Source organism: Drosophila biarmipes, chromosome 3L (assembly GCF_025231255.1).
Source record: "Drosophila biarmipes strain raj3 chromosome 3L, RU_DBia_V1.1, whole genome shotgun sequence".
Lineage (NCBI taxonomy): Eukaryota > Metazoa > Arthropoda > Insecta > Diptera > Drosophilidae > Drosophila > Drosophila biarmipes.
In genome coordinates this window covers 27,105,714-27,119,837 of record NC_066613.1, presented here as the reverse complement: position 1 = coordinate 27,119,837, position 14,124 = coordinate 27,105,714, and the positions used below count along the sequence as shown (strand labels likewise).

Here is a 14,124-nt window from a genome sequence, read left to right as displayed (position 1 = left end):
TAATGATTTGTGGACTTGTGTGTTCTGAGAGATAAACCCCTATATTAACCCATAGGTGGGTCGATGGGGCTTAAAGGAACCCCTCGATAAGAATACTTTTTATTACTCTTATATCATATTTTATCAAAGCATTACCAAGTGCATTTTGGTAGAACGAGCCTTCTGTAAACTACTATCTATATTCACGGACATCTTATGATCGTAAATATAACCTTCGAGAAACGGGTATCAAAGTATAAAGCCGCTAGCATATGTTTCCCGAACCCCTGCTAATCGCTTGCCAGATTAGTCGTAACTTATCGCTTGTTGCTTTGAATACTATTAGAGTGCTCGCCATTTCGAAGTGCATTGTTGGAGTTAAGTGCCTAATATTTGGGTTAGTCTGCACCTGGTAGCGCTACCAAAATGAGTGGAACTTCTAGTCCCATAAGACCTCTGCCGCCGGCTCTGCAAAAAGTGGCCATCGAGGAACTAAACGAGGTGCCAAGTCGAGTGGAATCGGACATTGCTACCCTCAAGGAATGGCTGCAGAAGCAACCTCATATCTGCGCCTGCCTGGAGGATCAGTTCTTGCTCAGCTTTCTCAGGGGATCGAAATTCAGTCTAGAGAAGGCCAAGCAAAAGATCGATCGATTCTATAGCTTGCAAGCGGTTATCCCCGAGGTCTTCAACGAACACCGACTGGCTGACGATCCTCAGGTGCTGGAGATTATTCGAATGGGGTATTTCTTACTACCTTCTGATCCTAAAAATCTTCTTATACTTTCCTTGTCCTTCCAGAGTTATCCTGCGCATTCCCCTCGATAAGGAGGACCCTGGACCAGCTGTGACCATCATTCGAGCTGGCTCCTATGACCTCAACAAGTTCAAGTTCCAGGACATCATCCGAGTGGGTTCCATGTTTGGCGAGATCATGATGCTGGAGGATGATAATGCCTCGGTCAGTGGCTACCTGGAGATCATGGATATGAGTGGAGTGACGGGGGCGAATCTGTTTGCCCTCCAACCCCAGCTCCTCAGCAAGTTCTCTGCCTACGCGGATGAGGCCATGCCAACACGCCAGAAGGGAATCCATTTCATCAATGTGCCCAAGGCCTTTGAGATGGGTTTCAAGTCGCTGCTGGGATGGTTTCCAGGAAAAATCAAAGAGAGGGTGGGTTCAAATAAAGTTTCTTTCCTATCAATCCTTGCAACTCCTCCACTTTCAGGTTTCAGTTAGTTCCGATCCCGAGGCCATCTTTGCGCGAGTTCCCAAGGACTATCTGCCAGCGGAGTACGGGGGCTCTAAGGGAACCATGAAGGATATTACAGCTGGGATGGAGGCCAAGCTCTCGAGCTATCGCAGCTACTTCGAAGACTGTCAGCACTTTGGTACCAACGACAAGTTGCGCGAGGAACCATCCAATCTGGGCCCCGAAGAGAGTCACTTTGGCCTAGATGGCTCTTTTCGCCAGTTGGTAATCGACTGAATCCGTTAAAAAACCTGTAAACTCGTCTGGGCCATAAACCCATAATAAATGCTTTCGATAAGCTCACTGCTAACTATTCTTTTTGGCGACTATATGGTTATCAGCTCTCAGGCGATAGCTTATCGATTTCAACTTGAAATGCACAAATGCTGGGGTGGCAAAATCAACATTCGTTCATTGACCGTTCAGGAGACCTCAACGAGATGCCTTCCATCCGTCCGCTGAGCCCCGAGCTCCAGAAAAATGCCATCGAGAATCTGAACGAGGTGCCCAAAAAGTTGGACGATGACATAGCCGCTCTGAGGGAATGGATAAAGCAGCAGCCTCACCTGAAGGCCCGCACGGATGACCAGTTCCTGGTGAACTTCCTAAGGGGTTGCAAGTTCAGTTTGGAGCGGACCAAGGCCAAGATCGATAGGTTCTACACACTGAGGACCAAGTACCCTGAGTTTTACCTGGGTCACAATGTCGATGTGGAAAAACTGTTGGACATTTTCAAGTTAGGGTGAGTTGGGGAGGGTTAAACCTTATGATGCATTGCGTTAATCTCTACTTTAATCTTATCCTAGAACTATAGTCATTCTGCCACGTCCTCTAAACGATAATGGCCCCCGTTTGGCTATGATTCGCATGGCCTCTTACGATCCCAGCAAATACACCTTTCAGGAGGTGAATCGAGCTGGCGGGCTCATGCAGCAGATCATGCTGGACGAGGACGATGTGGCCATTGTGAATGGGCTGATATCCATTTTGGACCTGTCCAATGTGACCACAGGTCACTTCCTGCAGATGACACCCTCTTTTGCCAAGAAGATGACCGTATTCCAGGAAGAAGCTCTGCCACTTCGCCCCCAAGGTATTCACTTTATTAACACCCCCAATGGATTCGAGACCATCTTCAACATGATCAAGCCCATGATGTCGAAGAAGCAGCAAGGCCGGGTGAGTAGAAACTTAAGAAAGGGCTTAGTAATAGCTAAATACCTCCTAAACCCCTAGCTCTACGTCCACGGAAGCAAATGGGAAGCACTCTATGACCAAATCCCCAAAAAGTATTTGCCCGAGGAGTATGGAGGGGAGAATGGCTCGATCCCAGAGCTCCTTAAGGATTGGGAGCAGCGAATTCTGGCGTACAGAAACTACTGGGAGGAGGAGAAGAGCTACGGAACTGATGAAAGCCTCCGAGTGGGTCAGCCCGTGGATTTCGAGAGCCTCTTCGGGCTTCAGGGCTCCTTCCGGCAATTGAACGTTGACTAAAGCCACAAACCTATTCTAAAATGCTAAAATTAGTATCAGTTGCAGCTCTTATCTTAAGTTACAAAGGTGTAGGCACTCAAGTTTGACTCGACTCTAATCGAGTTTTGATAAGCCCAAAGATAAGAGCATAACAACAAACAAAGAAGTTAACAAAAACTATAAAAAGACAGTCAAATTCCATGAATTTAGAGATTTATTTATCAAAATAAAACAGTTTAAAATTTGTAAATAGTACAAAAACCTTTGAATGTTTTCTTTACTACTTCAATCGACTCTGGCACCAGCACAAATATGAGGACCCCATAAAGATAGCACTAAATATCAGGTAATCGCATGGATTATCAGATTAAGCGATGGACCACCTGTATCCGCTGATTAAATGAGTTCTCCAAGCAGAGAGACGGCGTAAACAAAGCACAAATTGAGATGCCAGGAGAAGCAAACAATACAAAACAAACGACAGGCCAGAGAAAAGGCGAAACTAAAAGTTTTCCAAAACTATATATCTACGGAAGACAAGAGAACTTCGCGTAAGACCAAAAATAAACTGATTTCCCGAGAGATCCGTGGAGAGTCCATCCGTGTGGACGCGATCCTCAGTAAGAATTTGTGGGTCGTACGGATCGGTGCGTCGGTGCTTTGTGCGGATCGATTCGGTTCGGGTTCGGGGCAATATACAGCATGGAATTTCAGTTGGAAAACTAAAAGCTTCCCTCCGTGCGAATCAGAAGGCGATCAGCGATCGGTAATCATCATTGCGAGCAATCCCTACCCAATCCCGATCCCATAAATTACCCACGCTAATTGCCCAAGTGAAATCGAAGTTCATAATTGCTCGGACATGTTATGTAGTCCCCCGTCTATAAGCAAGAAGAATCAGAAGAGTTCTCGACAGGCGTGGCACGAGATTTGACGATGAGATGAATGCCCCGCCGGGCGGCAGTAAACCCAAAATAGTCTCATGGAGTCTCGGGTCTTTCGGTGGCTTCCGCGCCCCATCCCCCCGGATCTTCGGCCTTGCCCCAGCAACCCAAATAAATAAATATTTGGCCAAATAAACATCTGTGCTATGGAGCTTTGTTGGCTTTACCTTTCGGCTTCTGTGTAATTGCTCCTTTTGGAGATTACCAGAAAAAACACAGCGACTAGATAAAAAGGGATGTTTATTTGGAGGCATTAGCCTAATGGTTATGGCAGCCTTCACTTAAAGTTCTCAATTTTCCCTTTGGGAATTTCAGAAAAAACGTTTGATTCGAAGACCCGTAAAATTGGTTTAATATATGGATTATAGTAATGAAATGAGTTATGGCTTATCACATAGTCACTAACCATTGGTGCTCTATTATTTAGGATTGTGTTTTTCTCTGCCCCCGCTCCGCCCGCACGCACACAGTGTAGAACAGGGTAATTCCTCGGTCGACCTGCGCATATTTCGCCACCATCCTTTTATTTAGTTTCTTTTGCATTTCATAATTTACAGCCAGCCGAGCGGTAAATTAGCCCAGGGAAGGAGACCAGAGGAGGGTGGCCATGTCGGGTAGGCGGGCCCAATCTCTGCCGGCGCACATGTTGGAGCCAGCGAAGCCGGAACGCGGACGCTGCGTGGCTGCCATCTGCTTCTCGTGGAAGGTGCTCACCTGCATCGTGTCCCATGTGCTGCTCGTGGCCCTCGTCGTTTCCTACTGCGTGGGCGGTGCCTACCTCTTCCAGCACCTCGAACGACCCCACGAACTGGAGGTGAGGACACGATCTTATTGGGAAACAACCAAGTCATAAATACCTCTCCAGGTCAAGCGAGATATACAGAATCTTCGCTTTAATCTCACCGAGAATATCTGGCTGCTGTCGGATGATGCAGTGGTCCTGCGAGAAAGCGACTGGATGGCCAATGTCAGCAAGCACCTGGCCAACTTTGAAAAGCAGATCCTCACGGCCATCAAGGCAGACGGTTGGGACGGCGACGAGGACCTGCGCAAATCGCAGTGGACCTTCGCCGGGTCCTTGTTCTACTCCATCATAGTGATAACGACCATAGGTAAGTGAATATTCTCAGACCACAAAACCTTAGTTGGACAAACGTTGGGATTTATTTGCTTAATCTACATTTAAACTACGCCTAAAATACTGCTCACTAAGGTACTATTTACAACTGAGAATGAGAAATCTGTAAAAGGGGAACAATACATTCAGGGGTCTTTAAATTCGATTGCAGACCTTTTATCTTTTAGGGATAAGTAAGGAAGGAATACTTTTAGTTCCACATCTCTACCCTAGACCTTCTTGCTGAGCTTATCGTTCACATTTCTGGGTGCCGCAGCCACACTCTTAGCACTTTTGCCTTCTGCCACAGCTGGAGACTTCTCGTCGTAGCCAAAGCCTCCTCCCAGAGGTGGGAAACTACTGCCGTAGCCAACACCACCGTTTCCAACTCCCAGTTGACCCAAGCCCAATCCTCCAGCCAGACCATATCCCTCGGTGTACTGAGGTCCTCCAAACTGCTGGTTGGCCGGATACTGTCCTAGTCCTGGAAATTGTCCACCGGCTCCCGCAAATTGGTTGCCACTGAAGTCACCTCCTGGATAGGATCCATAAGGGAATTGTCCATTGCTGGGAAATTGGTTGAGGCCTAGACCAGTGGTGGGATAGTTGTTAAAGTTGGTGCCGGGGAATCCTGCTCCGGGAAGCCCCTGTCCTACTCCTGCATAGCTTCCGGGATATCCACCAATTCCGTTCTGGGCTCCCGAGAATCCGCCGTAGCCTTGTTGGTAGGGATTGGGGTACAGCGGAGGTCTCCCTATGATTCCAGTGGGTCCTCCGGGCCCGACCAGCACACCTGGATTTCCGCCATAGCCTCCCAGTCCTCCGAATTGCCCGGCATTGGGTTGACCTCCGTAGGGATTGTACTGACGAGTGCCCACATTTGGAGTATCCGATGATCTGGTGGGCTCCACATCGGCATAGTCCTCGATCTCATCGTTCTCCGGTTGACCTGGCAAGGGTCTTCGCGTCGTAGGTTCCCTCCTCAGCTTTTGCTCATAGGAGTTCCTTATGGGGGAACTGCGACCAACGTCCCGAAAAGAGCGCTCCTGACGATTGTACGATCGCCAGACCCACTGATCTCGATCCCCCTCCGAAGACTTAGCCCCCACTAGTCCAAGGAGGCACAAGGCCAGGATGATGAGGCAACAGCTCTGCATGATTTGGCTTGATTCGACTTATTCGCTCACTCACTGACCCGTATTTTTCGCTTCGTCGCGGCAAGCTCCCGCAACAGAATAGTTCAGATATGCGATCGGCACACGCTACTTATATAACCGCACCCGAGAACCGAAAAACCAACACAAAATAATATAAACAGAGACATCAGCGGCGATGACGACGCACAAACTCAGTCAAGCGACGAGGGCAGCCGCAGGTGGGGATTTGGATGTGGATTTGGCGACTGGCGACTGCCCGGCCAATGAATCAACCACGATCGTGCCAGACAGAGATCTTCACAAATCTTGGGCCCACGTATCGCTCGGTTGATTCACCTGAAGCGCAACCAGACCGCGATCCGCCCAGGAACCAATGAGGCAAGCGGATGGATGGGGCAGTTGGTTTTGTCCACTCAGTGATCACGTTGAAATCCCATAAATCATTAGGTAATTGCTCATTGATCGACCCAAAAAGCCCGTTCCTGGAAATCACCATGAGTACACACACGAACTCCCTTTTGCAGGGCGGAATGGGGCAGGCACGGGTCAAAGATCCAGTTTGGACACAGTTAGGTGAGCAGCCAGCACGTGGGTGACCTCTAAAAATGGGTTCACCTCAGGCGGAGGTGGGTCAGAAACGGGGGAGGCAGCGTGTCAAATGAAACCAAAAGTGGAGTTGCTGCCATCCAATTGTCTGTGGTCAAAACAACAGCAAGGTCAAACGCCACTGACCGATCGTGATTAGCTTTTTCTGCTGCAGATTTAGATTTTAACGATGGGAGTTTTTCATTATATGTATACCCTAGCAAGGGGTCTTAATGGTTCGAAGTAGGGTACCAGATTGTTTGGTGTTTATATGTAAAGGTGCTCAAAAGAATGCTACAATATATTTTCAGTTTCCTAAGTCCAAAGGAGTTTCCCTTGAAGCATGGTAGTTTTTTACTCCATACTTTTTGACACTTCTACCAGATCTTTAATCTAGTGGTTATATTCTAGATATATATTTTTTAGTTGAGTATTGATTATCAAATAAACTTAATCTTAAACTATTATAACTTATTTTTGGTTAGTACAAAAATAAAAAACATAATTTATATCCGCTTAGGGCATTTAACTCTTCGGCTCTCGGGCACAAGCACATTCTTTAAAGTAGTTTATTAGCTCTGGCTTTTGATGATGGGAGCTTCGCTTTTTGCTTTACCATTTGCACAATTCCCCGATATGGATTTATGGCTAACACGCAAATGGGTTTAGTGACCGACGCCCATCAGTTAGAATTTAGCCAAGAGGTTCTGGCATTGCTATCTGTGAATTTGCACACTTCCGCAAAGCCAAAAGCGGCAGACTTGAAATACCAAGTTGGCAATTGTTTGCCACTTGCTTTTTGGGAGCGATAATGGGCTTGGCTTGTTCAAAAAGAAGTACACATAGATTAGGCCTTAGCGGGTCTTAGACTCGTTAGTTTCAAGAACTCTGCGGTCACTAGGTTGAAGGTAAAGCCACTAACATGATTCAAAATCCACATACCTTTTGGGAACAAGGTAAATTCACATTCTTCATCGTTTTCTGGACAGGCTATGGCCACATATCGCCGCGCACGGATTGGGGCAAGGTGACAACGATTTTCTACGCCATCGTGGGCATTCCGCTGATGCTCATCTGCCTGTCCAACATTGGAGATGTCATGGCCACATCATTCCGGTGAGTTGACAGCGATGTACTGGAAAATACACACATTTAATTCAGTAATGGATTATTTCTATTCAAATGTTTACTTTTACCTCTTCAATAGGTTTTTGTACTGGAGAATTTGCTGCTATGTGTGCACCCGCACGGCCAAACGTCCGAGGAATGCCCGATCCCGGCAGAGATCGATGCGCTCCCAACGCCACGCCCGTTCCCAGCCGCCTCCCTCGTTCCGGCGGTCCATGAAGATGACCCAAAGACCGGCAAACGACTCTGGACTGGCTCCCTCCATGGGTCATGCCTACTCCGACCCAGAACTGCGCACCATGGGCCGGGGCTATGACGACCGGGAGTTCGGACATCGCAGTAGTGGAGGCGGACGCAGTCGCCGCCAGCAGCAGCAGCATTCACACCGCGATCCTCGGCAGCGGCACACCATTTACGGAGATGAGTACGAAACCCAGACCATGAATCGATCCAATCGCTACAGCAGCCGGCAGAGGCAGCGGGATAGGATGAGGGACAGGCACACGGTTGAGAGAGAGCGCTACTCCCGATCCCACCTGGACGCCGGTTCCATTGAGGACTTCAGCGACATGCAACCTCCCGCCAAAAGAGCCGCCAGTGTGCGTTCGGTTCGATCACCGCACAATCAGGAATCCTCGAAGGCTTCCAGGGAGTTGCATCGGCTTCACTCGGCTCCTGGGCGAAGCAGGGCCAAGTCCGTGGATCCGAGGCACGTTTCATCGCACTACGAAGACGTGGATGAGGATGTGGTGAGAAAAACACCCATTATACCAAATAGATACGCTCTGGACGACTTCGGTGGCAGTGGCAATAGAAGACATCCGGCGCCAAGGAGCCAATCCATGCCGAGATCTGCTCACCAGAGGCAGCGCCAGAGGGATCGGGATCGGGAGCGATCTCCGCAGCCACCACCTCATAGTTCTCATCGCCAGAATAATAATGGCAGAAGGTCAGGAAGTCTAGGGAGGCAAACCTCTCGATATGGCAACCATCTCGAACTGCCAGACTATGATGCTCCACCGCCAGGAAGGGATCATCGTCGAGACAGGCGGGGTCACTCCCACGGACGCTACGAAGACTACGTGGAAGAGAGCTTCGATGAAGTATCCCTTTATGAAGACAACAACTACGAGGATTATCCAAGGGAACGGCGTCACTCCAGAAGTCGGGAGCCCAGGAAAAATCGACGAAGGGAACGCGCAGAACGTTTGCCTCCGTCCCCGAGGATCATGTCGCCCATGGGTTTTCCAGTGCAGCGGCAAATCCGTCGCCGCCCCAGTTACGATTACGATGATGATGACTCCATGTACGGGGATGAGTACGGTGACTACGGTGATCTGCTGCCCAAGGATCGCCCGGTGCCCATTTGGCTGTGCGTCTTTCTGGTAGTCAGCTATATCCTGGGCGGAGCTGCTCTGTTTGCCTACTGGGAGAACTGGTCCTTTCTGGACTCCGCCTACTTTTGCTTCATCACGCTGACCACAATCGGTGAGTGTGCCCATAGCTGATTCAAATTCCTTCTGACGATACGTTTTTCTCCAGGATTTGGTGACTTTGTACCGGCCAAGGGAGTCAAGGATGAATCGGAGCAGTCCATCGCATATTGCTCGCTGTATCTTCTTTTCGGCATCGCCTTACTGGCCATGAGTTTTAACCTTGTGCAGGAGGAGTTTATTGCCAACGTCAAGGAGGTTGCCCGTCGTCTGGGTATTCTCAAAGATGATGACGACGAGCAGGATGAAGATTAGTAGATAGTTGGGTTATTAAAATGTGAAACTCTCTTGTTCTTTACATTTTGGGAGGATAATTTAAAGGAAACTTATCACTATAAAAGTTAATGAACTTAGGCGTACGATTATTTAACTTAAATACCAGATTTTAAAACGAAACTTCAACAATTTGAATTCTTTAAAGTAAAGGAAAGATAAAATTTCATTAAATCTAAAGTTATTGATTTAGAGGCTCGTAATCTATACAGAACTGTTTCTTCTTATGTAGTTTCAATATATATTATGTAGTGACATTTAAATTTTTAAATCGAACTTTAGAGTACTCCTCTACCTTGAACCTGCACTTGAACTGAAGCCTCAAGGTTTCGTTAACTTTACGTAGCATACTAAGTTTATTTAAATAATAAATGTACGAAATTCCAAAGATTGATAAACAGATTAAAGAGAATATCCAGAAGAGCCAAACAAACATAAACGGGTTACTGGGTAGAGTACTATAGTCATCGAATGTAATCAGGCCACGTTCTCTTTGTTGTGCTAAAATATGGAAAATAAATGCGATGACATTTTATCGGAGGATATATTTGTTTAGTCATTAGCGGACTTGCAATTGACTTACCCTGCCGAAGGCGGGTGAACCCCGAGGTGAGGATTTACTGGGCGTAAGGGAGCGGGACAAGGAGCTGCTGCGTTTGCCTCCGGTAGTTACGGGTGGCTTCAGGGCATTCGAATTCGAGTTTCGGGTGGTACCACAACCGCGCCTTACGGTAACCCCATCCACGGGCTCAATGGGCGTGGAGTTCATTATGGTTTCTGTTTCGGAAAGCTCCTGGACGGATTGCAGTGAGAGGTCGTGCTCACCCTCGCTGCCCTGTGAACACAAGAAAATGTATTAGAAGTCTCTAGTGAAAATGTTTGTAAGAAAATAACTTACCTCATCTATGGTGGCCGTGGTATCCAGATCTGACCAGTCCTGCTCCTGGCGATAGCGTTTCACGATCTCCTGGTGCGGCGACGTGGCCACCAGGGTGCGTGGGTAGACAAAGTCCCTTTTGGAGGGAGTGGTACCGGTGGGGGCGTACGTTTTCAACTCCGTCTGCTGGAAGCGCACGAGCTCCTGCTCGGAAATCTGCAGCTGCTGCCGCTGGAGCGCAGCATGCTCGGTGGTCTGCTTGTTCAACTCCTGTACAAGATCGGTGGCCACAGTGGAGTGTCCTATGAACCGCTGCCTGTCCTCCGTGATGAGCTGCTGCCTTTCGCCCACAATCTGCTCCAGATTACCTTGGCATTTCTTCTGCAGCACTTCAAGCTGATTTTTGCTCTCCTGGCAGATTGATTCCAACTGCTGGTGGTGAAGGCGACTTGAACTTACATTTTCTTCTGTTTGCTTCTCATATTCCTGGTTGAGATTTTTCATGTGCACCTGCAGCATGGAGCAGTTCGAAACACATCTGTCCAGGCAGTGCATTCCCGATTCTATCGCGGAGTTGAGCACTTGGTGTGCGGATTGAGCATCTTCCATGCCTATTGTCTGGTAGTTTTGGATATTTGACTTGGTATCATCGATGCGCTGATTCCTGGTCACACGGCTTTTCTCCATCTTGTTGAGGCGGATGGACATGCTAATGCTATTTTTAGCACGCAAATTCTTGATCTGCTCCATCTGCATCATCATGGACTCGAGAAGAGTTTCCTCTTGCTGGGCCAGAGCCCGTTCGTTGGACAGTTCCTCTTTCAGTTGGTCCAATTCCTCCGCGTCAGGCAAACTCATCCCGCTGAGCTGTTCGAGATGGTGGTGCACTTCCCGTACATGCTTTTTTAACAGATCTGAACTGTTTGTGATGATGTTAGAGAACTTCTCCTGCGCGAAGTCCAGCAGTTCCTTATGTCGCTGATTGTTTTCCTCAATCGCCTGCAGATTATTCTCGATTTCTTTACTCATCAGAAGCTGTCGCTGCTGCAACTGCGTCATCAACTGGGCGATTACATTTTGACAGTGCTGATCGCTGATCTTCAAGACCTCCGCCATCAACTTATTCTGGAGCTGGGCCTGATCCTCCAGCGACTGGCTGCAGCTTTCCTTAAGTATTTCAATGCTCTTGCTGGCATTGGTTGCAAGGCGTTGGCTCACAATGCTGGAGTTGGCTAAAAAGCATACAATTGTAAATAAGAAGACATTAAGAGAAATGTTCTCGTGTAGCTTACCCATCTCCTGGCCTAAGTGCTCCTTGGAAGCTGCCTGCTGCTCGAGATACAAATTCAGACTGCCACCAATCATCTCCAGGTTGTCTTGCATGCGATCTTTGAACTGATCACAGGATCTGCGGATCTTCTCGTCCATTTCACGCCTTCTTTCGATGGTTCCATGCAGCTGGTGGGTGTCACCGGTGGCCAGATCAGCAGCGGCCAGGATTTCCTGCGCCTGTGTGGTTAGAACCTGCTCCGTCTTCATGTGCGAAGCCACCAGCTCCTTTTTTTCCTTGTAGCGACGCTTGGTCTTAGTCAGCACTTTCTTGGTCAGCAGCAGCGTACCCTTCGTGTTCATCAGGTTCTCCTCGGTTTTCTTCAGCTCCTGCGTTTTCTCCACAAGACTCATGCTTACCACGCTGAAGATTTTCTCTTTGTTCTGCAGTTCATCCTTCAAAGCCTTAAGCAGCAGCATCTTCTCGTTAAGTTCACGGTTCTGCGACTCCAACTTCAAGGTTATCTCGCCGTAGGTTTCCTCGGCCAAATAGATTCCGTTCTTGTCCCGGGCCGCCATAAGATCTCTTTTGAGCTTGTCGATCTCCTCGGTGTACTCCTTGAGCACTGTCTTCTTGGTCAGTTTCTGATTGACTTCGGGCTTGTTTTGAATGTTCTTGGCTCGATGGGCGTACTCTAAGGTGCTGAGGGTCTCCTCGATGTCCTTGTGGCCCGGTGAAATAGTGGCTATGATGGAGGTCTTGGTCCTGCCGCCCAGGGATTCTTGCAGCAGCCTAGTAAGCTTCGATTCGCGGTAGGGGACGTGAGGAGCTCGGTCCACCAAAGCGGTTATTACTCTTCCGAGCGTCAAGAGACTCTGATTAATGTTTACCGTCTCCCGCACGCGAATCCCCTTTTCATTTCCAGCCTTGGAAACATTTTCACTGCCCGCCAGATCGACCAGATTCAGTTTTCCGATCTTCAGCATATCCTCTCCCTCGATTCCGTTCTCCCTGATGTGGACCACTATGGAGAACACAGTGTGCGATCGAGAGGACTGGGCATTCATCAGAGTAGTGGCCGTCTTGCGGCGCTCCTTCCCCTTCTCCAGCAGCTTGTAGACATCATCCTTGCTGTGCACGGGTATCTCTTCCAGTCCCTGAATAATAACCGATCCCTTCTTGGTACTGTCATCGAAAATGCGTATCTTGGTGGTGTCATCGGTGGACAGCAGATCGCACAGCTCCTCGTTGTACAGCTCCAGGTAGGAAATGCGCATCGTGTACTCTACCTCCATCATGCGCAGCTCATCAAAAAGGTGACTCAGAGCTCGCGGTATGATGCCAATGTCCGAGTCCTAAGCGGGGAAGGAAATTGGAAAAGGTTAGACTAGAGAATCTTGGTATAGGAAAACAGGTTTTGATGGCCTGGCCTTGAGCCAGATGGCCAATATATTGCAAGGCCCTTTTTTGTTTTTGGAAAAAGAAGATAAGGAGGAGATGCAAAAGCATTAATTTGATAGATTTATAAGATGAAAGAAGCCAAGCTTGAAAAGGTAGAAGGGTTTCTTGGATGGTAAGTATCCATATCTCCTAAGGTATAGTTCTACGTGATTTGAAACTGTTTTTATAGACTGATCATTTTATCTAATATCATCCATATACAAAGATCTCCTCCTCCTTTTCTTCCCCAATTTCAATGGCAAACTCACATCTTCCCAGGAGGATTTCAGTTCGGCACACTCGTTTCCCACCATGGTGTGGGTTTTGCCCGTTCCCGTCTGCCCGTAGGCGAACACAGTGCAGTTGTAGCCATTGAGGACCTCCTCGATCAGCGGAGACACCACGACGGAGTAGACGTCGCACTGCTTGGATTCGGGGCCGAAGCTGCGGTCAAAGGTGAACTTCTTGGTGAGCTTGGAGTCCAGGGTGTGTCGGGTGACTATCTCCCGGGGGGCCACCACATCCACGACCTCGGCGGAGCGGATGCAGCGTTCCCGGGAATTGAGGGGCCTGCGGAGGGAGAGAAGTCCCAGTCAGATCTTTAATTTCTATGCTTTCCCAAGCAGCTTATCCACTCACCTGACGCGCACATACACCTGGATGTTTTGGTTCGACTTCTTTTGCGGCTGGCGCGACGTATTCCCACCAGATATGTCCATTTCGATAGCTTAATTCAATTAATTGAAGTTTTAGCGCGTACAGCCAAAAAAGTGACGCCGACCTGTGCACTAGTATGCGTGCCGGTGTGTGTGCGGTTCCTGGAAGTCCTAGTTCTCCACTGTCCACCGCACCAACTGGTGATGATATGTAACTACTATTTACAGAGGGACGCTGGGGGAACACTATTTTTCGCACTATTTCCAACGAGAACAGCGAGGAGCAGCGTCTCAAATTGTCCGTTCGATTTTAAAATTATGCGCAAATGGTGTGACCGCTGCGGGCCACGCTTAAAATACCAACCCTGCGTGTGAAAATATACTGAAAAGTGCTTTCCAGTGCTGTAAAAGCTCCAAGTGTTACTTCAAATAATTCAAATTTAATCAAATTCGTTTCTAGTTATTATAAATATTATTTA

General features: G+C 48.3%; 5 protein-coding genes across 6 annotated transcripts; 3 read left to right on the top strand and 2 right to left on the bottom strand.

Moving 5' to 3' along the window:
- Window positions 1-45: 45 nt before the first annotated feature.
- LOC108028384 (retinol-binding protein pinta) lies at window positions 46-1,543 on the top strand. The gene is made up of 3 exons (XM_017100188.3): window positions 46-722; window positions 781-1,153; window positions 1,209-1,543. The coding sequence occupies exons 1-3, from the start codon at window positions 406-408 to the stop codon at window positions 1,467-1,469; spliced, it is 951 nt and encodes a 316-aa protein (XP_016955677.1). The 5' UTR covers window positions 46-405; the 3' UTR covers window positions 1,470-1,543.
- Window positions 1,544-1,634: 91 nt separating this feature from the next.
- Window positions 1,635-2,966, top strand: LOC108029154 (alpha-tocopherol transfer protein). The gene is made up of 3 exons (XM_017101292.3): window positions 1,635-1,974; window positions 2,039-2,411; window positions 2,469-2,966. The coding sequence occupies exons 1-3, from the start codon at window positions 1,673-1,675 to the stop codon at window positions 2,724-2,726; spliced, it is 933 nt and encodes a 310-aa protein (XP_016956781.1). The 5' UTR covers window positions 1,635-1,672; the 3' UTR covers window positions 2,727-2,966.
- Window positions 2,967-3,071: 105 nt separating this feature from the next.
- On the top strand, window positions 3,072-9,945 carry LOC108029097 (uncharacterized). Of its 2 annotated transcripts, XM_050885997.1 has the most exons (7): window positions 3,072-3,471; window positions 4,077-4,130; window positions 4,181-4,463; window positions 4,515-4,761; window positions 7,498-7,624; window positions 7,716-9,124; window positions 9,179-9,945. In XM_050885997.1, exons 3-7 carry the CDS (start codon window positions 4,257-4,259, stop codon window positions 9,382-9,384), a joined length of 2,196 nt encoding a protein of 731 aa, XP_050741954.1. In that variant the 5' UTR covers window positions 3,072-3,471; window positions 4,077-4,130; window positions 4,181-4,256; the 3' UTR covers window positions 9,385-9,945. The 2 variants fall into 2 exon arrangements, with proteins under 2 accessions (XP_050741954.1, XP_016956681.1); XM_017101192.3 differs by lacking the exon at window positions 4,077-4,130 and having other exon boundaries at window positions 4,207-4,463.
- Window positions 4,782-6,121, bottom strand: LOC108029129 (heterogeneous nuclear ribonucleoprotein A3 homolog 2). Its single transcript, XM_017101254.3, has one exon. The coding sequence runs from the start codon at window positions 5,921-5,923 to the stop codon at window positions 4,997-4,999; it is 927 nt and encodes a 308-aa protein (XP_016956743.1). The 5' UTR covers window positions 5,924-6,121; the 3' UTR covers window positions 4,782-4,996.
- On the bottom strand, window positions 9,730-13,987 carry LOC108029088 (kinesin-like protein Klp61F). Its single transcript, XM_017101180.3, has 6 exons — window positions 13,629-13,987; window positions 13,259-13,559; window positions 11,572-12,904; window positions 10,301-11,511; window positions 9,986-10,237; window positions 9,730-9,903 (listed from the first exon to the last, which is right to left on the bottom strand). The coding sequence occupies exons 1-6, from the start codon at window positions 13,706-13,708 to the stop codon at window positions 9,880-9,882; spliced, it is 3,201 nt and encodes a 1,066-aa protein (XP_016956669.1). The 5' UTR covers window positions 13,709-13,987; the 3' UTR covers window positions 9,730-9,879.
- Window positions 13,988-14,124: the final 137 nt, after the last annotated feature.

Excerpts from the sequence above, each read along its gene's own strand:
- LOC108028384 (XM_017100188.3), top strand. The coding sequence starts at position 406 with ATGAGTGGAACTTCTAGTCCCATAAGACCTCTGCCGCCGGCTCTGCAA. Across the intron at positions 723-780 it reads CTGGAGATTATTCGAATGGG|AGTTATCCTGCGCATTCCCC; the intron begins GTATTTCTTACT and ends TTGTCCTTCCAG. Across the intron at positions 1,154-1,208 it reads CAGGAAAAATCAAAGAGAGG|GTTTCAGTTAGTTCCGATCC; the intron begins GTGGGTTCAAAT and ends CTCCACTTTCAG.
- LOC108029154 (XM_017101292.3), top strand. The coding sequence starts at position 1,673 with ATGCCTTCCATCCGTCCGCTGAGCCCCGAGCTCCAGAAAAATGCCATC. Across the intron at positions 1,975-2,038 it reads TTGGACATTTTCAAGTTAGG|AACTATAGTCATTCTGCCAC; the intron begins GTGAGTTGGGGA and ends ATCTTATCCTAG. Across the intron at positions 2,412-2,468 it reads CGAAGAAGCAGCAAGGCCGG|CTCTACGTCCACGGAAGCAA; the intron begins GTGAGTAGAAAC and ends CTAAACCCCTAG.
- LOC108029097 (XM_017101192.3), top strand. The coding sequence starts at position 4,257 with ATGTCGGGTAGGCGGGCCCAATCTCTGCCGGCGCACATGTTGGAGCCA. Across the intron at positions 4,762-7,497 it reads CATAGTGATAACGACCATAG|GCTATGGCCACATATCGCCG; the intron begins GTAAGTGAATAT and ends TTTTCTGGACAG. Across the intron at positions 7,625-7,715 it reads GTCATGGCCACATCATTCCG|GTTTTTGTACTGGAGAATTT; the intron begins GTGAGTTGACAG and ends CCTCTTCAATAG.
- LOC108029129 (XM_017101254.3), bottom strand. The coding sequence starts at position 5,923 with ATGCAGAGCTGTTGCCTCATCATCCTGGCCTTGTGCCTCCTTGGACTA.
- LOC108029088 (XM_017101180.3), bottom strand. The coding sequence starts at position 13,708 with ATGGACATATCTGGTGGGAATACGTCGCGCCAGCCGCAAAAGAAGTCG. Across the intron at positions 10,238-10,300 it reads CCACGGCCACCATAGATGAG|GGCAGCGAGGGTGAGCACGA; the intron begins GTAAGTTATTTT and ends TTGTGTTCACAG. Across the intron at positions 9,904-9,985 it reads GTTCACCCGCCTTCGGCAGG|CACAACAAAGAGAACGTGGC; the intron begins GTAAGTCAATTG and ends TCCATATTTTAG.